The sequence below is a fragment of the Trichosurus vulpecula genome, chromosome 7 (assembly GCF_011100635.1).
Source record: "Trichosurus vulpecula isolate mTriVul1 chromosome 7, mTriVul1.pri, whole genome shotgun sequence".
Lineage (NCBI taxonomy): Eukaryota > Metazoa > Chordata > Mammalia > Diprotodontia > Phalangeridae > Trichosurus > Trichosurus vulpecula.
Window position 1 is genome coordinate 151,108,333 of NC_050579.1, and position 23,782 is coordinate 151,132,114.

Here is a 23,782-nt window from a genome sequence, read left to right on the forward strand (position 1 = left end):
ACATTTCTCAGTAGATAGACATTAGGCAACATCGTTAAGATCCCACCTGCTAATCTTCACATTGGGAGTGCCCCAACAATCACGTTTTTCAAATACTAGCTCATCAGAGATTTGTTCTCTATTGTGGTTTTTTTTTGTCTTTGAAGTTAGAACTCTAAAGGGAAAGGAGCAGAGGTGTACTGATAAATGTTTAACAACCATGCTTCAAAAACCCATGACATACTTTTATATTTAGTCTACGTTGTTCACATTTTCTCCATCATTTTCTTAAGCTTAGACAAACAAAAAAATAATAAATCCAGCCCTGATTTGTAGTTTGCTGATATCCAGAGTATAAATGTTCACACTGAAAATTTAACAGTTGTCGTGAGCTGGTTCTCGCATACCCCTGGAGTATGTGCTTCCCTGGTTTGTTTGGTTGGTTAAAGGTCAATGCTAATGAAACCAAAGTTCTATAGCTAACTTTACTTGGTTCTAGGGACATTAAGGCCATAATTTTCCCTAGCTGTACTCAAAATGTGTGCCTTTAGGCAGAAAGAGAACCAGGAAAAGTATATCAGCTCAAATTCAAATCCTGTCCCATAATGTCCAAACCCTGTCCCATCCAGAAGTCCCCATATGAGACAGGATTTGAATTTGAGCTGATATGCCTATATAAACTTTCCCTGGTGCTCCTTCTGACTCCATTTTTACCTCTGTAAAAGAGAGATAATAATAGCACCTGCCTCCCAGGGTTGTTGTGAGGATCAAATGAGATATCTTTAAATTTCTTTGCAAACTTTAAACAACTATATAAATGCTGATGATGTCCATTACTATAATTGGTTAGAAAAACAACTCAAAGTATGTAACCTATTGTGAATCTATGAAGTATTATATGATTAACAAGCTTTGGGGATTGCCATGAGTTATAAAGGGAAGGGTAATTCAACTCAGCAAATTTGCATAAACCTATGGGTCCCCGTTCCAAAACTGGGGAGGTGATATGTCCTGATCAGAATATATCTAGAGTGTTGTATTCAACTCTTAAGACAACATTTTAGGAATAGTGTTAGGAATAGTATTAAAAAGCTGGAATCCATCCAGAAGAAGCAACAAGTATGTTGAGGGGACTGGAGCATATGTTGTATAAGGATAAATAAAAAGAACTGGGGGTGTTCAGGATAGAAGCATAGGTCATCTGGTCCGACACCTTCTCTCATTTTACAAATGGAGAAACTGAAACTCTGGTAAGGGCAGTGACTTACCCAAGAGAAAACTTAAGAGTATGAAAGCTATATTCAAGTATTTGAAGGGCTGTAACATAGAAAAAAGAAAAGTTGTTTTACTTGGCTCCAGAGTGTACAACTAGAAGCAAGGGAGAATAGTTGTAGAAGCAAGTTTTGGTTCTAAATAAGCAGAAGCTTTCTAATAACTAAAGTTGTCCAACAGTGGAATAAGCTGTCTCATTAGGTAGTCAGTTCCCCATCTATGGAAGTCTTCAAGAAAAGGCCTGAAGACCACTTGTCAGGGACCTCACTTAGGGAATTCTTAAGTCTGAGTTATTAGATCAGTGGTGTCAAACAAACAAGATACTCTATTTTTCAGCTCTGAGTATTTTCTCTGGCTGCTCCTCACACCTGGAAATGCTCTCCCTCATCACTTCTAACCCTGGCTTCCTTTAAGTCCCAACTAAAATACTGCCTTCTGTTTCAACAATTCAGCTAGTAGCTGCTGTGGCTGTGTAAAACCAACAACAACCAGCCCATAGAATGCGGCAAGCCCAGGTTCTTTTGATCTGCTTTACTAAGGAAAGCAACGTTAAGAGGTTAACAATCTTACTTTAATCCAACATATGAATATCATTCACTTAGCTCAGGGAGAAAAGCCAGCACCCTGTGCTTCAGAGCAAATACAAACAAATTACAAACATCAACAGACGGACCTTGTTTGATTCAAATCTCAATGCATAGTTACCAGAATTTAACAAAGTCTGAACATCCAGGGTTTACAAGCTGGAGGGCTCTTAACTACAGCTACCCTGAGTCTCCCCCTTGGCACTCCACCAAGAGTGAGATCCCTAAGCAAATAGCTTTGTTCTCTCTTTTTATGCACTTTTTAGCCCTCATCAAACGTCATCTGAGGGACCAGAACTTAAGCTCTTACCATTGGCTCTGCTCTTAGCAACTCCGCTTAGGACCCTGAGGGCTTCACACCCACGTAGGCTTAGCACCTAACAGATAAGGGTTTGGGCCTACTTGGGGGCAAAGATATAATCAGACCTCCCTTCATGGGCCCCACCTGGAGTCCCACCTTAGTTACCAATGCACCTTCTACAGGAAGCCTTCCCCAGCCCCTCTTGATTCCAGTACCTTCCTTCTTTTAATTGTTTCCTGTTGATTCTACATATAGCTCACTATGTAGATATTTGTTTGCATGTTATCTCCCTCACTAGACTGTAAATCCCTTGAGGGCAGGGACTGCCTTTTGCCACTCTTTGTATCCCCATATCCCCAACACTTAGCACAGCACCTGACACACAATTGTCCATTTAACAAATGTTTATTAATTGAGCGAATGATTGAAACTCAACTAATTCATGCATAAGGATCCCTGCAGGCCGTATATGAGCTTAGTCTTAAAATGTAATATGTTTTATTGTGTTTTTATTATTTTGTTAAATATTTCCCAATAACATTTTAACCTGGTTCGGGCTGTACTCTGGAGTGTTGTGGGCAGCTTGCAGCCTGTTGGCCGTTGTGTCTGACTCCTCTCTACTAGGTGATGTCTCTGTGGTTTGTCAGCTAATAATGATTCCTTAAAATATGCCTTCTAATTCTATCCCTACACGCTGTGCCCTCCATTCTCCTGATATACGGTAGCGAAAAGGACAGTAGACTAGGAGTTAAGACGCCATGTTCTGGTCCCAACTTTTTCACTCACTCTGTGTTCACTAGACCTTTTCATCATGTTTAACAGAATGGAACTAGATGTGTCCTGGTCCCCTTTGGCAGTCTAGTGAAACTTGTGAACTCTTTCCCAGAATAATGTTTTCTTTTAATGCATAAAATAGAATACTTAGGATTACAGAGGAAACCATTTGTATTGAAATACAGTTGTCAAAATATTTTTAAATACGTTCATAGTCTCCCAGGTTAAGAACCCTTGGTCAAAAACAATTAACTCAGCCCATGACATTTAAGGGAATTTGGGTGCATATTATTTGTACAGCTCTCTTACCAGAATTAGATTCACCAGGTAACTTCAACTTTTACTTTGACTGCATGGACGTGACCAAATCTGTGGTATCAGTTAGGAGCACAGTGCACTTGCGTGCACACACACACACCCTGAGCACAGAGTTAAGTAACAGGCCACCCAGCTTTGGGATGAAAAGAGATGGGCAGAGGGGGTCAGCATTAGGGAGGTAAATAAGAAAACCCTCTCACACATTAGAACTCAAGATATTGATTTGATGTCAGCTATAATGAGCTGCCTTTTCACTAGAAATATCCACCATTCTCCTAAAATGACCTTTTCCTATTATCTCCTTTGTTCAAATTTTATACAATTGCTGCTCTTGAATGCAGGAACACGGACTCTCTTCTCATTGGTATTCAAAAGTAACTTAGAGGGGAAAAATGTTTGGAAAAATCATTCCATGTATATGTGTGTACGTTTGTGTGTATATCTTTGAACCTGCAAATGATGGCCAAAATACCACTCAGCAGAAACGTCCTTTAGAATATTCATATCTGAGTACATTTCAAAGAGAGCTAATTCAAGATTCTTGCAGACAGAAAGAAGCTGTTATAATTTCCCAGGATGAAAGCGACAATCCCTTTGTACCTGGTGTCCAAGGGGGGACAAATGTCCCTCATACCAGGGTGGCTGATTTGATAAGTGAGATAGAAATCTTCTATTTTGATAAGCCATTTTCTGTTTGAAAAAACAAACCCAAGAACTAGAAATTCAAGGAGTCTGAGAAGCAGTCAAATTTTCCTTTTGAAATCATTAAGGAAGGTAATACCTTGAGGAATTTTAATGTTAAGGAATGAGATTTGAAATACCTTTCAAAGGCAATGCAGTCCTGTATTTATTCAGGCCATGGTTGTGTTTTTCATGCTTGTTTGGCCAGAACAAAATGAAAGGTGTGATTCAATATAAATACTAAGTCCAGAGGTACTGACACGGTGTCCTAAAATCATGGATTTAGATGTGGGAAGTCACAGAGTACAACCCCCTCATTCTACATGTGAAAAAAAGGAGGAACAGGTAGGATAGGTGGCTTGCCCAGAATCTTATAGCTGGAAAGTGTCTGAGGAAGGATCTGCATATAAATTTTCCTGACTACTACAGGCAGGACCCTGTTGGCTATGCCTTGGAAAACACAAATTCTTTATTCCCTAGCCCCAGTGAGAACAGTTTGGATCTATGCTTTTGGGGGATGGAAAGGGGAGCTATCAGGTAGCAGTCTCTAGCCAGATAGGAAGAGAGGACTTCAGGCCTTACAGGACACTATACTTTTCTACAATATCTCCAACAGATCATATGTGTAATATTTTCTGAGAATATATGTAAATGCTAATGGCTGAATGAGAGAAAGAAATAGAGAAGCTATTTGAAAAACCTAGTCTCTACTTAAATACCTCTAGTAAGGAGAGTTCACCACTTCCTAAGACAGCCTATTCCACTGTTGTGTGTTCGTATTCATTAGAATACATCTGCCTCTTTGCAATTGCTTCAAGTCCAGTTCCATGCCAGGGTAGGACCAGCAGAGACATTATGCATGAGGAAACCCCAAGGGGGTGCAAGCAAATAGCGTATGCTCTCTAGCTTCCCCACCCTTCTTTTCTTATGTACAACATAACAGGGAACTAGCCGTGTATAAGTAAGGCAGCATATGTAAAGCAAAACTCAGGAGGGGGAAAACATCCTGCTTTACCCTGCCATATTTCTGTCAGAGCTGAGGATTATGCTGGCATATTAATGCCTGTAACAGCATGAGAGTCAAGCCAGAGTGCTGTTCAGGAATCTCCCATTAATGAATGGTCGTCACAGCAGTTACACAGAGACTCCCAGTCCCACTGCCAATCTCTGAACCTTCCCATCCCTCAGGAATGGAATTATTCCTAATGGGAGAAACAGCTGGAATTAAAGTAAAGTAAGAGGTTGTTGTTTTTTTCCTTCGAGGGGTGAAATTGAAGAAACATATTACAGTATTTTGGCCTGATTTGCCTTACTTTTTTTCCTAACCTAATATGAAAAATCTATAGACTATAATCTAGGGGACAATAGTGCTTCTGGTCAGCAATATGGCACCTCGCTCATAAAGAGGTTTGCTTTGGTTTTATTTTTCTCCCTGGTATTGAGGTCAGAAATGGAGCAGTGGTAATTATTCAGCTTCATAGCATGTTCTTTTTACTTTAAATGAGAATATTGTCATCTTTCCTAGTGGTATTGTTTTGAGGGGAAAACAACTATGCCCTCTCCTTTCTTCCCAATAATTTCCTACTTCCAGGTGACTTTAATGGAAAATACCTGGACTTGACATCCAGAAAGTAAAGCTCCAGGTCTCGCTGGGTTCCTTATGAGCTATATGTCCCTAATTATGTCCTTTAACCTGTGCAAACTTCAATTTCTTATCTGTAAAATAATGTTGTTTACATCACATAATGTTCAAAGCCCTTTTCATGATAGTCTAAGATTCTGTGATGTTGTGATCACTGTCTAGATCAGGGGTGGGGAACCTGTGACCTTGAGGACACATGTGGCCTTCTGGGTCCTTGGGTGTGGCCTTTTGAATGAGTCCAAGTTTTACAGAACAAATCCTTTTATTAAAGGGATTTTTTCTGTGAAGTTTGGATTCAGTCAAAGGGCCACACTTGAAGACCTAGAGGGCCACATGTAGTCTCAAGGCTGCAAGTTTCCCACCCCTGGTCTAGATCTAATGACAAACTAGACCCTCAGGTATGTGAAAAGGAATTAGAATAAGACTCTGGAAGGGAAACACATGGAACACACAGCTAAAGTACTTTCATGGAAGGAGTTACCACATTTATTTAATTCTTATGATGCTCAGAAAGTTAAATATATAATAATAATTCTTGTCATTTCAGTCATTCAATTCTTCATAACCCCATCTGGGGTTTTCTTGGCAAAGATACTACACTGGTTTGCCATTTCCTTTTCCAGTTCATTTTACAGAGGAGGAAACTGAGGCAAATAGGGTTAAGCAACTTGACCAGAGTCACACAGCTAGTAAGTGTCTGAGGCTGAATTTGAACTCAGGTTTTCCTGACTCTAGCCCCAGCATTCTATCTACTGAGCTGCCTAGCTACCAGTAATAACAATACTGCTTCTACAAATCACCAGGAGGAATTAGGTCTGAGATCATGCTCTTCCCTTTGGCAGATTTCCTTGAAATATGTATAAAACTGGACCCATTGGGAAAGTAAGACTCCCTTGAATATTTTGTTATAAAATTCTCTTAAAAGTAGATCTGTCAGTAGTATCTTTAGTCTGTCACCTTTCCATTTTTAATATTAAAATCTGTTGTCATCTCCAGTATTTACATTAGAAATATCTTCTAACAAGAGGGACCAATGATAAAAAAGCATTGCCCAAAGATGATAAGGAAAAGCAAGGTCAAATAGAAAAGTAAGGCATAAAACTTAAAATGATATTCAGACTGATAATGAAAAACAACATAGGTATCTAACTTTTAAATGAAGATCATTTTAAAAACAACCTTTTTCAAATATATCTGGATATGGCAAATGGAACTAAAATTTCCAAAAAAAATTACTTTGTGCACAGTGGAGAGTGAAGAAATGTGACAATTACCCCATCAATGTGACCACTATGCATGGCCCAAGCAGAAAGTACAAGCCCCAGACCTCTGAACTATTTAGTTTGGCCGTTTATACTGCTTCAATTTTTTTTGTAATTTTCAGATGGCTACTTCGTGTTTTTATCATATAAGCATGAAACTAAAGTATGTAAAGAAAGAATCCTTTTCTCAATTCCCCAGCATGAGAGACAATTCACTAAATCTGTAATGACTGTTTTATTGAGTGCTGAGAAACCTTAAAGCTGTAACCCCTACTTCTTATATAAACAGTAGTTACATATTCCAATGAGATAGTGAGATTAAAGAAGTAATTGGGATTCAGGATCCCACCAAGATTCAATGCACATCTCTGTCCTTAAGACATCATTCTGCTAAACGAAAGCATGAACAGAGGCAGAATTAACTGGCTCCTTTTAAGTTGGGTAATTGCAAATGCAAAATGAATATCATTCTGTAGCCAGAGAGCCAGAGGACAACTTGAGCCAATGAAATAATGGTAGCTGTGATAAATAATGTATGCACAATATCAAAAGCTGAATGAGAGAAAGAAATGGAGAACCCATTTGAAAATTTGGAATTTGCTCAAAGCTGCTCCTAGAGTGACTCCCAGGAGGAAAGGAACAGATCAGTAATAAACTCTGTGGTTCTGTATAATTTATAAACTTTCTTCCTTTTCATTTCTAACACTGACCCTTTATGACTAACCAGAGAAACAAAAGGCTAGATGGCTTGCATAGCCATTTGATGGAGCAAGTATAAACATACTAATACAGTCTCTACTAACAAATGGTGTCTATTTTCCTGTTAATCTACACACCTATCCCTGCCTCCTCTGCCCCGCATTAAATCTGACACACAAGGAACACTGACTTCCATGCCCTTGTTCACATGCCCTTCTTCATTTGTTTCATTTTCATTACAGCTCTCTTAACCAACCATTATAACCAAAGAAAAGTTAATTCTTTATGACAATATTAGATTGCAGCCCTCAGTTAATTTTTAAAATGGGATTGCTGCATGTTCTCTGACAGCAGAGCAAATTGAAAGCTAATCAGGGAAATCTCTTCTCAAGTGCCAGTATCTTTCCAAAGAGATTCCATATCTTATAATGAGAGAATTATTTTTCACTTTTAATAGATACTGTATGTCATGCAGCCATATTGAAAGAGGTCAGGTCTGTTTTTAAAAGCAGACAGATATTAACAATAAAATTCACTTAGGAGACTCGATTATTTTCTCCCATCCTCTGGCATTGTCTTATTCTTTCTGAATCTATTCTTCCTTCTCATCATGACCATCAGTCTCTTAAGTCCTCCCTGTTCTGCTAGGGCTCTGTAGGTCTGGTTTCATTTCCACCCCTTTATTATCAACCTTGTAGTGAAATATTCTTTTCTTTCCTTTTTCTGTTCTTACCCTGATAATCTTCAGTTTCTGTCTCCACCCTCTGCATTCTCTACTCTTACTTATAAGACATCAAGAATTGATGGGAGAAATAAAAAAATAAAAAACCCAATACAAAAATTAAACTAACCAGATCTACTATAAATTCATACAACCTAACTAATCTAAACCCTCACCACTACAGTGTTTTTCACATATTTTATGTTTGCTATTATAATTTAAATTATACAAGTAGTATAGTATGTTGGGGAGACTATCCAACCAGAAGTCAGAAGACCAAGGTTTTAGTCCCGGTTCTGTCATTTGTTGACTATGTGACCTTGGGCAGGTCTCTCTGCTTCTCTGAGCCTCAGTTTTCTCTTCAATGGAATAAAAAAAATTCCTGCTTCCTTCCAAGGATTCTTTTGCATATCAAATAAGTTATATGAATAATTCACTATTTGAAGGATCCTTGATTTGTAGTGGGTGTTTCTTCAGGTTGCAGATTTCAACTTCTCTATGACTTGATAGTCTTGGAGAGTTAGTATGGTCAAAAAAATCCATCAGCCTGTAACCAATCTTACACTGGGGCCTTTCTGAACTTGGATAACTGGTCCTTGGAAAACAGGCATGCAGTCAATCATTGCACCCATATTTAAGGCTTCCATTTTAGGGGACTTCCCAGAGCCTGTGTTCTACTGGAATAGCCCTTAATAAACAAGCATCACTTCCACACATTGATGGGATACTAGAGTAAAAGTCTGGTGGAGACATTCTGTGTACGTGCAAAAGCACTTGAAAGCTCTGAAATCCTGTACAAATGTAAGGTAACATTTTGGGTAAATAAATGTTTTGCATCAATATTCATTGAATTAGATGCCATACATACTAGAATCTATGACTGGTGAACGTTTGGTTAGAGTGTATTGGGTTAGAAGGTTAATGTTACAGCTAAAACATAATATCATTTGGCTTTGCTGCTTGCCAATCTTTGAAATGGGTCTTATTATTACCAAGTGGTGGGAAGAGCTAAAAAAAATCTTCTCATATTTCTTCTCTCGGCTTTCATTAGGCTCCCCCTCCTCTGATCAAGTATGTACCTATCCAGAGCATCTCCCACCTCCCCCTTGTTTTCATTCTTTCTCCTTACTAGCATCTAAATAATAGATGAAAGGATGAGAAATGTAAAATCATGGACTAGGTATCTATTTTTATAAGGCATCTCTGAATTTTGAAAAGAGTAATTCCCAGATATGGGTACAGAGTTGAGATGCTGAGGTGAAATTAGCATCTTTGCTGAGCTCTCTCAATATATCCCCTCTATAACAACATAAAAATGCACCAAATCAAATTCTGATAAGGAAAAGCGAAGAAAAAGTCATAGGGAGTCATTTTTCTAGCCCAGAGCAGCTTAGGAAACTAGAGAGGTCTGCACATACTGGGGTGTGGGCTGATGGAAGATGTACTGGTTGTGGCCTGTGGTAGCAGCAATGGCATTTTTTTCTTAAGATTTTAAAAAACATTTTTTTCTTAAGATTTAAAAAAATCTGTATTAGTTTGAGGAAATAGTAATTATTCTGATTTGTACCTAGAAAAAGACATTTAAAGACTGATAGGCAAAAAAGAGACTGTTCTAGTTATCCTTTTTAAGTCTTTGTTTTTCTTTTTTATTCTAGCAAAACATGTTAGTATCCCTTTCCCCCAAGAAAAGTTTTCACCCTGAATACCCAACTATTGTGAATGTTACTGATATACTAAAAGATTAGGAAATTATTCTTGGAATTTTTCTATGTAACCATACTCAGAAGAATTTGGAATAGTCAAGGCAATCAGCCTACATTGGCCATATGGAATGTTACCAATTCCCTGGACACGGGGCTTCAAACTTTTGTCTGTGTGCTTCAGGACAGCAATGGTGGATCTGCAATCCCATCAATGTGATGCTCCCAACAATCAATATAACCATACATTTTCATGCTGTACAGCTTTTGTCACTCAGTACCTCTTCCATAGGCCACCCAAACAACATACTGGGAAAATTCCTTTAGATCCCTTAAGAAACAGTTTGTTAATCAGTTATCTCTCACTCTAGATATATGATTAATCTACCTCTCCTTCCCTTCATATATTTCTATGATAATATCTTTCATGTTCTTTCACCTGTGTAATTCTTCATTGGTAATACACTACAATTTTCTTGTGCCCACCATGAATGTCTCCATTGATTCTTGGATGACCTCTAATTTTAATTCTCTGGAGGGTGGCATTCCATGTTTCACAGTTTTATAGTATCCCTGAAGAATAGGGATAAGGGATAGAAATGGACCCGTGAGTCCAATATCATTGGCGTAAGGAACTCACAAGGGAGGAAATTGTCTGTCAATGCAAGTCAGTACTTCCCTGTAACGTTTAGTTGTTGAGAGCTGCCTAGGGCACTGACAAGCTAAGTGATTTCCCCAGGATCCAATGGTCAGTGTGTGTCAGAAGTGAGACTTAAACTTAGGTCTTCTTGGCTTAGAGGTTCACTTTCTAGCCATTATAGCATGCTGTCACTGGAAGAATATTGGTATTAAAAAGATGTCCCTTTCACACAAGGAAACACTTGAGGTCTTTAAGTACTGCATTGCTTCTCCAAAGCAATTCAGCCCACTCTTCATCTTGTTCCACAATTTGGGGCACAGTTCATTGTTTATTTTCAGTGGCCTTGCAAGACATGCAAGATGGAGCAGTTTAATGGATTATCGGTGCACCTGAATATCACTACGTGGAAAATAGATATTGTTCTTCCTCTTGGTCAGTCTTGTATGGATAATTAGGACAAACTTTTAAATGATAGAGAAGGTTTTGCAATGGCTAGGGCTTAATGGAATCAGCACAGTATAATCCACACCTGGAAACTCTAATATGACCCCAGCTCATCATTCTAATGGCCTCTTCCAGGATTTTCTAGTATTTAGAAAAAATGAAGTGACCCCTTATGGGCTGAATTGATTGAGAAGCTTCCCTTTGCCAAGACTTGTTAAATGGAACAATAGCAAAATCTCTTTAACTCTTACTGTCTGAGAGAGAGAAAACTCTTGGTAATGTCTATAACCAGAGAGAACTATGAAACCATCCGTCCAGCTTCCAATGATATGGAAACCCGAATCAGTGTTAACTTTTGTAAATCATGTCACCCTACCACATCCAGGTAAATATGGACTTACCAATCCACTCAACAACCACATCTTCCAGTTTATTTTATTTGTCCTTAAAAGTGGAGGTGGTCTTCCCTCTCCCTAGTGTAGTACACCTGGGCCAGAGATGCTTGGCTTGGCTTGTTGCCCGTAAAATTTGTTGTCCCAGGAGACCTAGTATTCTTCCTGCTCCAGATGCCCTCTGCTAAGCAGGGTGAAAAAGGAGAATTGGTGATCGGTCACATATTCAAAAGTCCAGTAATAAGAGCTCAACTAATACTATGAACTGTTAAAAATAAAATCACCAAATACTTAAGAATGAGCTTACATTTTTTTTCAACTCAATTACCTTATCAATGGGAGCTTTAGCATTTATTTTATTCTTTTCTTCTTCAAAGTGTATTGCAAAGAATGACTAATTCTCCTAGAACCCTGAAGGTAGGTATTATTATCCCAATAAACAAATGACTCACTCCATGTCTGTTCAGGTCTCTGCCTCCACTGGCCCCTCACTCCAGTTCATCCTGTACTCTGCTGTCAGGATAATCTTTCTCAAACACTGTGAACAAGTCAAGTCAATAGGTATTTATTAAGCACCTGTGGTGCTAGGCACTGTGGGAAATACAAAAGAAACAGAAGATCTGGTGCCACCCCTGGAAGAATTTGCACTAAGTAGGGATGAGGAGATGTGCCTATGGGAAACACTGGGGAATAAAAAATCCAAGGCAATATATGATCAAGTGGAACGTGATATAACAGCCTACTATAATAAGAGCTTGTGTATGGGGAAGGCGGGGCTTAAGCAGGGCCTTCAAGGAAGTGTAGGATTTGGATTGGCCAAGGGAAATGAAGGAGGCATTCCAGACAGAGGGAACCCCTTGAGAAAGAGCACCAAAGCAAGATTGAACATGTAGGGGAACCATAAAGAAAGCAACTTGACTGGAGTGGAGAGCTCATGTTGGTAAGTACCTAGAGATAACATCATTCTCTGATTGTTTTAACTTCCCAGCTAAAATATAAGTTCCTTTGGGGCTGACTAAAATGCCAAGTATAGAGTAGGCATATTACCAACTGCCCACTTTGTACCTAATAAATGAAGGGGACCGGTTAATGAAGAAATTTGAATTGAGAGGATGTGATCAGTAGGCAGCAGGAAACTATTATACTTACTCTTTAGCAGAAGATTGATAGAATTAAAAATATCATTTTTGTAAGATTAATTGAGGAAAAGTAATTAGGAAGGTGTGATAGTGGAAATTGGAATCACAGGTTGAGAGGGTCACAAGATTTAGTGCTGAAAGAGACTGTATAGGTCACCTATTTCAACATCTTTATTTTATAAAGAAGGAAGCTGAGACACGGAGAATTTGAATCAACTGCCTGAGGTTAGACAGCTATTAAATAGCATAGCTAGGATTAGAACCCAGGTCCTCGGCTTGCAAATCCAGTGTCTTTTCTGCTACAGCATGCCTCTGAGCTTGTGTTTTAAAGAGAAATCAGAGCATTTTAGAGCTGGAGAGGAGCAGAAAGATCCTCTAGTCTGAGCTGATCATTTACACAGATGAAAAAAAGTAGCATAGTCTGATAAGAAGCCTAAGATTGTAATGAAATCAGGATTTGAAAGTTTATAAAGTGCTTTCCTCAAATAAGTTCAGTGAGAGAGGAAATAAAAATATTCCTCCCCCCCATTTTCCAGATGGGGAAACTGAACCCGAGAGATTAAATGACTTACCCTGAGTCACACAGATTGGAACTCAAACCCAACTCTTCTTCAGGTATGGGGAACTACATAAGCAAAAGCAAAGGACTGGGGAATGAAACAAATATACATGGAAAGTAATAATGACTGAAATGGAGGGTGTGTAATAGAGAGTTGTAGAAAACAAAACTAGGTAAGTAAGGGGTAGAGGGTGGGGGAGGGGGAAGGACTGGATTAATTAGCCAATTCCATTTCTTATTAGACTCCAGCATAAGAATTTATTGTAGGTAATATTATACATTAGGTGAAGTATATTTTGTATAAAGAATCTCTCCATTTTATACCTGTAATAAGATTAGACTTGGTGATGTTGAGACCAACATAACAGTCTTCCCTTAAGGGATACTGGAAGCTACTATTATAAGATTAGGGCTGATGATCTCGAGGTATTCATGACAGTTCTCCTCCCACCCTTCCAACCTCCCTCACCCTGCCATTCCCCACCTTAAGGAATGCTGCTCATGGAAAAGTACTGGCTAGATATAGCTTTATCTATGCACATATATATATATATACATGTATGCATGTATACATGTGCATGTGTATATATCATGTGTATATACATATATTACATATGTTTGTGTGCATATATTAATTCCTTTCCTATATAAATAATATAGTATTATATATTATATTAATATAATAATATAATAAAATTACAAATAATGTATAAATGTTATTTATTACATTATATATTATTTATTTATACTATTTATAATTTTACTTTAAATTATTTATGTGTGTGTGTATATATATGTGTATATATACATATTAGTTTAGTACAGCTATATGCCCCAAAATAATATCTTTCCAACAATTAGCTGCTCTTGTACCTTGTATCCTAGAAAGTGCTTGCACTTTCTGGTAAAGAATTGGAAACAAAGTACAGTAGATGACCATTGATTAGGTAATAGCTAAACAAATTGTGTTATAAAAATATAAATGGAATATTACTGTGCCATAGCAATGAATATGAAAAATACAGTGAAGTATGGAAAGATAAATTTATTCAGAGTGAAAGAAAATAATATACATCATGACTACAACAATATGATGGAAAGGACCAAAAAATCTGATATTTTATAGTTCATATGGAACTTATTTAAATTTATAAGAATAAAAGCCATTGCCCACTTTATAAACGGTTAAAGGCCTCAAAAGGACAAGTATGAGCTATCAATGGCCATATGAAAAATGCTCCAAATCACTAATAATTATACAAATGCAAATTAGAGAAATTCTAAGATTCTACCTAATGACCATCAGCTTGACAAAGTTTATAAAAGAGAAAAATGTCAATAGTTTTAGAAGCTGCAGGAAAAAAGGCACATTAATGCGTTATTTGTGAAGTGAATTAGTCCAGTCATTCTAGAAAGAAATTTGGAACTGTTCCCCCAAAAAGTCATTAAACTGTGTTTATCCTTTGACTTAGCAATACCACTACTAGGGCTTTAACACTAGAGAAATCAAAGAAACAGGAAAAGGACTTAGATGTACAAAAATATTTATAGGAGTACTTTTTATAAAGAAGTACCATTCATTTGGAGGGATTGATGAACAAATTATGGTATTCAAATTAATGATGCTGTAAGAAACAACAAATTTAGGGGCAGCTAGGTGGCGCAGTGAATAGAGCACTGGCCTTGGAGTCAGGAGGACCTGAGTTCAAATGTGACCTCAGACACTTGACACACTTACTAGCTGTGTGACCTTAGGCAAGCCACTTAACCACAATTGCCCTGCCTTCCCCCCTGAAAAAAAAAGAAAAGAAAAGAAAGAAAGAAAGAATGAATTTGATGGTTTGAGAGAAATCTGGGAAGATTTCTATGAAAGTATGAACTAGTCAACAGAGCCAGGAGAACAATTTATATGATAATAACATTGTGAAATAGAACTTTGAAAGACTTTAGAACCCTTAACAAGACAGTGACCAATGAAGATTCCAAAGAACCTATGATGAAGAATGCTACCTGCCTTCTGACGAAATGACAATTGACTCAAGACGCAGATTTAGACAGATATTTTTAGATGTGATCAGTATGGGAAATTCATTTTGCTGGACTATATGTATTTGTTACAAGGATTTTGTTTTTGTTGTTCTTTGTCAATGTATTGGGGGTGGAAGGTGGAGAAAATAGGGTTTTACAAATTGAAAAAAAAATTTTAAAAATTATAATGTTAATTCATCCCAGAAGAAGAGAAGAAAAATCCAGCTCTGTCCTTTCGTTGAAGTTCATGGATATGACTGTAGGAAATTGCAGATACTTTCAAACTCAGTTAATACGTTGCTTAGTTTTGCTGAGTTACTTTCTTTTCCTTCTCTTTTTTGTTTTGTGTTACAACAGATAGCTTTCTAGGTAGTACAAGGGGAAGAATATAATTGAAAATTAAAATGACATAAAACAAAAAAAATTAGAAATTATAGAAAAAATGAAAATGTTACCCTTCTTAACCAGCTACCAGGATAACCCCATGGAAAGTGTGCTGAGAATGAATGAGATGTAATAGAAAGAGTATGAGACCAATACCAATTCTGCTTGACCTTGCTGAGTGACCTCAAACAAGTCACTTACCTCTTTAAGTGGGCTCCTATTTCCTTACCTATAAAATTAGAGATTTGGACTGTATGACCTCCAAAGTCCCCTCTAAGGTATGACATTCTTATTCCATGAAATTGAGGTATTTTCTTGAGACTGATCTGTCTTTGCTATGTGAGTCTTCCCTTCCATTTGCCTTTTTTTTTGTTAAAAATATAACTAAAATAACATTGGTATACTAAAGAGATAATATGGCTAGACAGAAATTTATCTCTTCATGGGCTCTTTCTGTTCTTAGAGCTATCAAATGACAGACAGCAGATCCATTCAGATCTCAAGTTGCCTCTCTTCTTCTCCCTGGCAATATTCTTTCACCTGAATTGATTTAGAAGAAATTACATGATTGCTCCATATTGTCATTTCCTATGGACATTGGTTGAACAGTTTCCAACTTGTTCATTTTATTCTCTATGTGCAGCTCCTAATCTTAAAACACCAAGGTTTTTTTTTTCTAAATCTTTCCATAAGTCTAAAAGTTTGGGGTCATTTTCTTTTTAATTCAGGGGTGGGGAGAGAATATTCCTTCATCGTGTGTGAGAACCAGTTGACTTTCTATTAATCAGTATGAATCGATGTATCACCACTTGCTCATGGGTGGTTTCTATGTTTTGGTCTGTTACAGATTGAAGAAGTCCTGAAGATTGATGGAGGGCCATGCTATTCAAACAGCAGGCGTTGCTGAGACAGAAGCTCTTTGTGCTGGGAAGTCTTGCTATTGGAAGTCTTCTATATCTAGTTGCCAGAGTTGGGAGCTTGGATAGGTAGGTTGAATACACCACACACACACACACACACACACACACACACACACACCCATATACATATTTGATTAGTGTATGTATACATTACACATATGTGTGTATTCCCGTGTATGTATTGTGTGTCTATACATATATGTGTGTGTATACATTCATGTGTGTATACTATGAAGTCAATATTGATTGTGCTTCTATAAGACATCTTTTTAAGCATATCCATTTATTTTCTTTGTCCAAAATTCCCATGAAATATACCTTCTGCAGTTCTGAATTTGATTGAGCTTTCCTTTGGGGCAGAAAAGAAAAGAAGTTTCAGTTAGCTCCAAACCCTCATATTTGTCCATATGCATTTGTATTCTGTAGGCACTGGCACATGTTTATAAAAAGGAACATAAAACAGTGTATGGTAAAAATGTAATTCCAGGAGCTCATTCTGGCCTGCATGCATCTGTGTATTGACCTCTAGCCTTAGCAAAACAGTGATGATGTATTTATGCATCATCTTCTCCAAATTTATGAGTGGGCAATTAATGTGTTACTGTAATAGTTAAAATTATGTATGAGTCTGCAAAGGAACTCGTCAAGTTTGGAAATCCTATTGCACTTGAAAGATGGCTGCAGGCTTGGAGAATTTTAACTATGTTAATTAGCTCCAGCTTTCAATCAGGCTCTGAAAGCACCAGGCGAGGTGCCTATCTCTCTAAGAGATTACCCTGAGAGTCCTGGAAAATCCAAAGCGAAGAAATTAGTAGAGAACAAGGATATATATCTCTGAGCCGACAAAAACTTGAAATGCTATCAGGGATGTGAGAGTCCCAACACTACCAAATGGCTTCACACTGAACAACTTGGGAAAGTCCTGGATTCTCAGTGATAGGGGAAGAACAGAGAAGCTAATTTCTGAAATGAGAATAAACCTAGAAAAACTGGGGTCCCCAAAGGTTAGGGAAATATTGCTTGGAATAGACAAGCTGTGCCAATCTCACTTCTTGACTGTAAAATCCATTTCTTTCACCGGAGAGATTGAAGTTCTGAACTCCTGCTGCTTTCTCCACTAACCCAGCGGCCACTGTTACTGAAAATGCAGCCGGGCTTAAAATTGGTATGATAGCTAACTTTCAGTTTTCCTTCTCTAACCAGGACCTGGAACCAGACCTATATGTCTGAGTCCTCAACTCTAAGCAACAAATACTTTAAGATTATCCAGCCAGAGCAGAGGCTGGGATTCTTTTGAATTGTATAGTGAGTCCTTCTGACAATTTTAATTCCAAATGCCTAACGAGGCTCACCACTAATTAGAAACAAGTCACGGCTAGTGATCCTATGAGCTGCTAAGGGACAGTAGTTTCACAAGCTGATGCTTGGCTACCAGTAAAATAGCATAACCTGAAGGCTAGCTCTCTAGTTGCGTCATTGTTTCCTAATAATTTGCCTTTTTCCCCTTCATCTCTTTTCTCTTTCTGATGCAAATAAATCTGATCTTTTTGTAAGGGTTTGCATTGCCCAGTGGGCTTCTCGAGAAATCCTCTGCTTGGAAGTGTGGCCAGATTATGTCTAAACCCTGGGAGTGGTGAAGTTTCTCAGAATTTCACCCATTACTTTCCTATCTATCAATAATCTAGATGACCACTCCCCAAAATATATTTACATCTGCTATGAATATAAATATAAAGTGTTAGAATACCTACATCCCGACATATTTTCTTTTAGTAAAATATAATACTTTGCTAGTGTCTCTCCCATGGCTTCTAAGTGGACAGAATATCCATTCTGTTAAGCACTGTTTTCTATTTACCCATTACCATAGGTTTTACAGTCTGAAAAGGTTTTTGGGATCATCTAGTCCAAACCTCTCATTTTTCAGATGATAAAACTGAGACAGAGAGAGATAAAGTCATTTTTCCAAAGTTGCACTGGTAGTTAGTTAGTTATTAGCAAACTCAGGATTTGAATCTAGGCCTCTAACTTCAAATCTAGTGCTCTCTTCCCTGTACCACACTACTCACTACCGGCTTACAAAAAACAGAAAGGCAAGCAACACCTAAACGTTTATATTTTGAGAATAACAACTGAAAGGACAGTTCGAAAGAGGCTTTACATTACCAGAGTGACTAGAAACTTCATTCAGTAAGATTCTAATTAAATGTGCTCATACAGCCAACATTATCTCCTTTGAAAAAGAGGCTTAACCTGATTTGTTAGGTCCACTTGGGAAAATTAAGACTGAATTTTAGAAATGTACCATATCCTCAGGTTGAGACAATTATTGGATTATAGGATCATAGGTTTAGAGCTGGAAGAAACTTTAGAGTCAGTCTGTCAAGAATCACATAATCGCTGTGAGCCCAGGCATTGTGCTAACACTAGGGATACAAAGAAAGGCAAAAAACATGGTTCCTGCCTTCAAGGAGTTCACAGTCTAAAGGATGATACAAAATATAAACAACTATGTAAAAACAAAATATATGCAATGTAAATGGAAGATAAACTGAGAGGTAAGGAACTAGCAGAGGGAAGTTGGGGTGTGTGAATAATGGGAAAGGCCTCTTGCATAAGGCAGGACTTGAAATGAGTCTTGAGGGAAGCCGGGGAAGTCAGGAGGCAGAGGTAAGAAGAAAGAGAGAATTCCAGGCATGGGGGCGGGGGCACAGGGGATGGGGTGGCCAGTGAAAAGGCACCGATTGGGAAATAGCATCTCTAGTCCAAGGAAGGTAGAGTGGAATAAAGTATAAAAAGACTGGAAAGGTAGGTCGGTCGTTCCCTGTAAGTACTAGTATACTCTGTAGTCAATTAAGTGCTTGGTGAATTAAAAAAATTTAAGGAGCAAGGCTGTGAAAGGCTTTAAAAGACTCTTAGTAATTACTAATGATTCTAGTCCAACCACCTCATTTTGTAGTTGTAGAAACCAAGGCCTACTGGGATGAATTAACTAGCCAAAGGTCTCATAGGTGCAAAGAAGCAGGGTCAGGGTTTTGATCACTGTCTTTTGGCTTCAGATCCATTCCTCTTTCCACATTACCACCTACATTTGCCATATTATTGATCTTATAAATTCGTTTTACCAACCATTTGTAAAGTATTTGCTATGTTCACTGCCTGGTGCTTATCTGAGGGACATATCCAGTCTCTGTTCTGGAGAAGCTTCATCTAGTAGAGAGGAGAAACATGAACACAAATACCTAAGCCACAAAATAAGCTGTGTTCAATGCATGGGAGAGCTATATGATAAAGTGTTAGGAAATAAGGTCATATCATCTCTTAACAGTGATCATAACCTCCTCCCTCAGCAAAGGTTCCTATTCATTTTGCAGAGTTGCCTAACAGAAACTTTCCTTCTATACTCCATCCTTGTTATTAGTTTATATAGTCTTGGAAATACCAGCTAATAATAATAATACCCCAACATGTGGCTGAAAAACTCACAAGTGTGGACTGAACCAGTTTATGATGTAATTGGGAAATGTTTAACAAAAATAAATAAAACTATAATAGAACATAGACAATATTAATTTGGGTTTTACTAGATCAATATGCTGTCCTGATTGCAGGAGAGGTCGGGAGAGAAGGGGAAAAAAAGAAATTTACATGATAAGTTTATTATATATTTAAAAGGAATAGCAAGTTAGACATGATAGATTTGAGGTTTCATGTGCAATTATCTTTTTTATTATACTATGTTATAGAAATATTTGTTTTATTCCACAAATTAAAAAGAAAATTGATTTAAATTTTTTTCAAAGGAAATGAGCTAACGTATAGTTAGCTTAGGTAGTGTTACTCCAAATTTTTATTCACAAGCAGGAGAGACATGTAGCTATCCAGCTCCATCCTTGAACTAGTTGACTCCAAATTTGCACAGGTGCTCAGTGAAACATGCTACAATTGCTGCTGAAAGTTGAATTTGTTTTAGTGTTCATACTTTGAGGCTAAAGAGGCCTCATGGAAGTGAATAGAGTACCAGTCTTGAAACCAAGAAAACTTGAGTATGAGTCCCGCCTCTGACAAGTACTCTGTATATGAACCCGAACAAGTCTTTTAATCTAGGAAAGCACACTGATTTAGTAAAATACAAATTAACATTATCTATGTTGTATTATATTTTTATTTATTTTGTTAAGTATTTCCCAGTTACATCTCAACCTGGTTCAGTTCACACTTATGAGTTCTGCAGCCACATGTGGGACCCAAGTTTGACACTTCTGCACTAAACAATTCCCTAAGATCATAAGATGGAGGGAAAGAGCCAACCTGCATTATTGATAGAGAGAGGTTTCTCACTTAAAAGTGACCGATACCAATGAAATCACAGGTCTAATCAGGCAACTAGAATTTGTTAAGCTCCTACTATGTGCCAGGCACTGTGCTAAATGCTGGGGATACAAAGAATGGCAAAAGACAGTCCTTCCCTGAAGCAATTTACAGTCTAATGGAGGAGCTTACAGTCTAATCATCCCTATCCCCTATACTGAGTCACAGGGTTGAGAGAGGGAGAAAATCCTTGATCTCTCTAGATAAGTAGACAAAGAGAAGCAGAGAATGCCATATACATCTCTGCATGTCCCTAACCTTAAATACAAAAACTCTGTCAGATTCACATGTGCTAGAAAGCTTAGTCATTTTTAAAATTAATAGGTTACAAGCTGCTACAGATAATTGAAGGTGAGGTCTAGGACTGTTGTTTTGTTTTTTATTGTTACTGTTTTTTAATCAGATGTCAAAGCTTTTTATAGTGTTCAAATGCCGAAGAAGTACAAGGAAACTGGGTATCCCAAAAACACTCATCAAAAGATTTTAAATCTGCCACATTTGTACATTTTCCAAATGATGCTAACCAGCAAGCTGTTTAAAAAGCCGTTTGTCGGTCGTTCCCTGTAAGTACTAGTATACTCTGTAGTCAATTAAGTGCTTGGTGAATTAAAAAAATTTAAGGAGCAATAATGAAAAGAAAGCTATCAATTGTATGTGCTCTATGAAATATTAGGTTCCCTAAAATAAAATTCCTCAAGCATATGCTTATCATAGATTTCAGCAGTCTGGGAGGTCAGTGGATTTTAGTTTTGGTTTGGTTTTGTGCTTTTAAAAGTCTTTGTTTGCTCTATCTGGCTTGAAAACCAGAAAAACGAAGAGTTGATTGCAATGAGCGTCTTAAAGTCTCCATTTATTGCTTGCAGACTACAGCCCATTTGCCCAATTGAAGGTCGATTTGGAGCCCGCAGTCAGGCTGAGATCCCACTCCGGGCGCTGCAGTTCAAACGTGGCCTTCTCCACGAGTTCCGGAAGGGCAACGCCACCAAGGAGCAGATTCGACTCCACAATCTGGTCCAGCAACTCCCGAAAGCTATCATCATTGGAGTGAGGAAAGGAGGCACCAGAGCCCTACTTGAGATGCTGAATCTCCATCCTGCTGTGGTCAAAGCCTCACAGGAAATCCACTTTTTTGATAATGATGAGAATTATGCCAAGGGCATTGAGTGGTACAGGAAGAAAATGCCATTTTCATACCCTCAACAAATCACCATTGAGAAGAGCCCTGCCTATTTTATCACAGAGGAGGTACCAGAAAGGATTTACAAAATGAACTCATCCATCAAGTTGCTGATTATTGTCAGGGAACCCACAACAAGAGCTATTTCTGATTATACTCAGGTGCTAGAGGGGAAGGAGAGGAAGAACAAAACCTACTACAAATTTGAAAAGCTGGCAATAGACTCTAATACCTGTGAGGTGAACACTAAGTATAAGGCTGTGAGGACCAGCATCTATACAAAACATCTGGAGAGGTGGCTGAAATACTTTCCAATTGAGCAGTTTCACATAGTAGATGGAGATCGGCTCATTACGGAACCACTGCCAGAACTCCAGTTAGTGGAGAAGTTCCTCAATCTTCCTCCCAGGATCAGTCAGTACAATTTATACTTCAATGCTACAAGGGGGTTTTACTGCCTGCGGTTTAACATTGTCTTTAACAAGTGCCTGGCAGGCAGCAAGGGACGCATTCATCCGGAGGTAGATCCCTCTGTAATAACCAAATTGCGCAAATTCTTTCACCCTTTCAATCAAAAATTCTACCAGATCACTGGGAGGACATTGAACTGGCCCTAAACAAATATATCCTACAACACTGTGTGTGTTGCACCAAGAGGGACACAGTGTCTTCTTTAGATTCAAATATGCACTTTTCCAAAACACAGCTATCCAAGTCTTTTTTTTCACCCCATGAGTACTTGTACATATGCAGTGTGTGACCAAATATACAGTGGGACCCATTTTTTTCTACTGAGAAGTAAACTGAAAACAATTTAATCTCTACATAGTTGTATCATTTTTTTAGGCTATTTAGAGAAAGAAGAGGTGGTATTTGGGGGGGAGTGGTAAATGAATTCAGCTCTTCTTCAAAGAGTTAGGCTTCCTTTGACTCAAAGTTTGTCACTTGCCATTTTCATAGATCTAAGCCAAATGATTAATATGTGAGAATATACAGCTGGTTGTGAAGCTTCAGGAGAGATCAGGATGTATAGGATGAAGTATACATATGGTATGCATATTTCTAAGGGAATACTGGCTCTTTAATTCAGATGCTGAATTAGTGCCGTGAAACTGGGTCATACTGTTTTCATCTTATTTCCAAGAATGTCTTATCTCATAACAATTTGACATCGTTCCAAAGTTCCCGTGGTGAGTTTGCACTATTGTTTTTTCGTATGGACTATCGTGTCACCTGTAGCATGTCAATCACATGTCCAAGAGTCCAATCTTTTACCCTCTATGTTGTATGTCAGCAAAGAGAAATGTTGTGTACATAGTGTATATTGCCTGTAAATACTGGTTTCACAATAAGTAATTCTATTTTGTAAACTGAATATGGCTATTTAATTTATTGTGGAAATTAAATTTATTGTGGTATTTAAAACAGGAATGGATTAAAACGACTATATGTGAACTTTCTTTTCAGTTTCTTTTCCCATACCTCCTGCTGGCTCCCTAGGCCATCAATGTGTGTCTGCAGATGAGAGGGTATAAGAAAGTGTGTACACTCCTCCTTTCAATTTTTGTACCCTTGAGGAAACATATTTATGAAGGGAAGCAAAGTATATTTAAAAATCTCAACCATCTGGATAGCGGGTCTAATAACCATCTCAGAGAACACGGGTGCTCATTAGCTACAACTTTGCAACAATTAATTCATTCCCTCGAATTTGCTCCCCCTGTGCTAGAAGAGCAACAAGGAACATGTGAATAGAACCCAGGCATAGTGTTAACAACAAAGCACTTTCCTGGAT

The 23,782-nt window shown here is 38.0% G+C and overlaps 1 protein-coding gene across 1 annotated transcript in view; it reads left to right on the forward strand.

The window, feature by feature from the left end:
• HS3ST5 (heparan sulfate-glucosamine 3-sulfotransferase 5) overlaps positions 1-23,442 on the forward strand; it is a 177,688-nt gene extending 154,246 nt beyond the window's left edge. The window contains exons 2-3 of the mRNA XM_036767651.1: positions 16,367-16,505; positions 21,674-23,442. Of these exons, the coding sequence (XP_036623546.1) occupies positions 16,399-16,505; positions 21,674-22,604 (1,038 nt within the window). The 5' untranslated portion in view covers positions 16,367-16,398 and the 3' untranslated portion in view covers positions 22,605-23,442. The remainder of the gene's footprint in view (positions 1-16,366; positions 16,506-21,673) is intronic.
• The last annotated feature ends 340 nt before the right edge of the window (positions 23,443-23,782 follow it).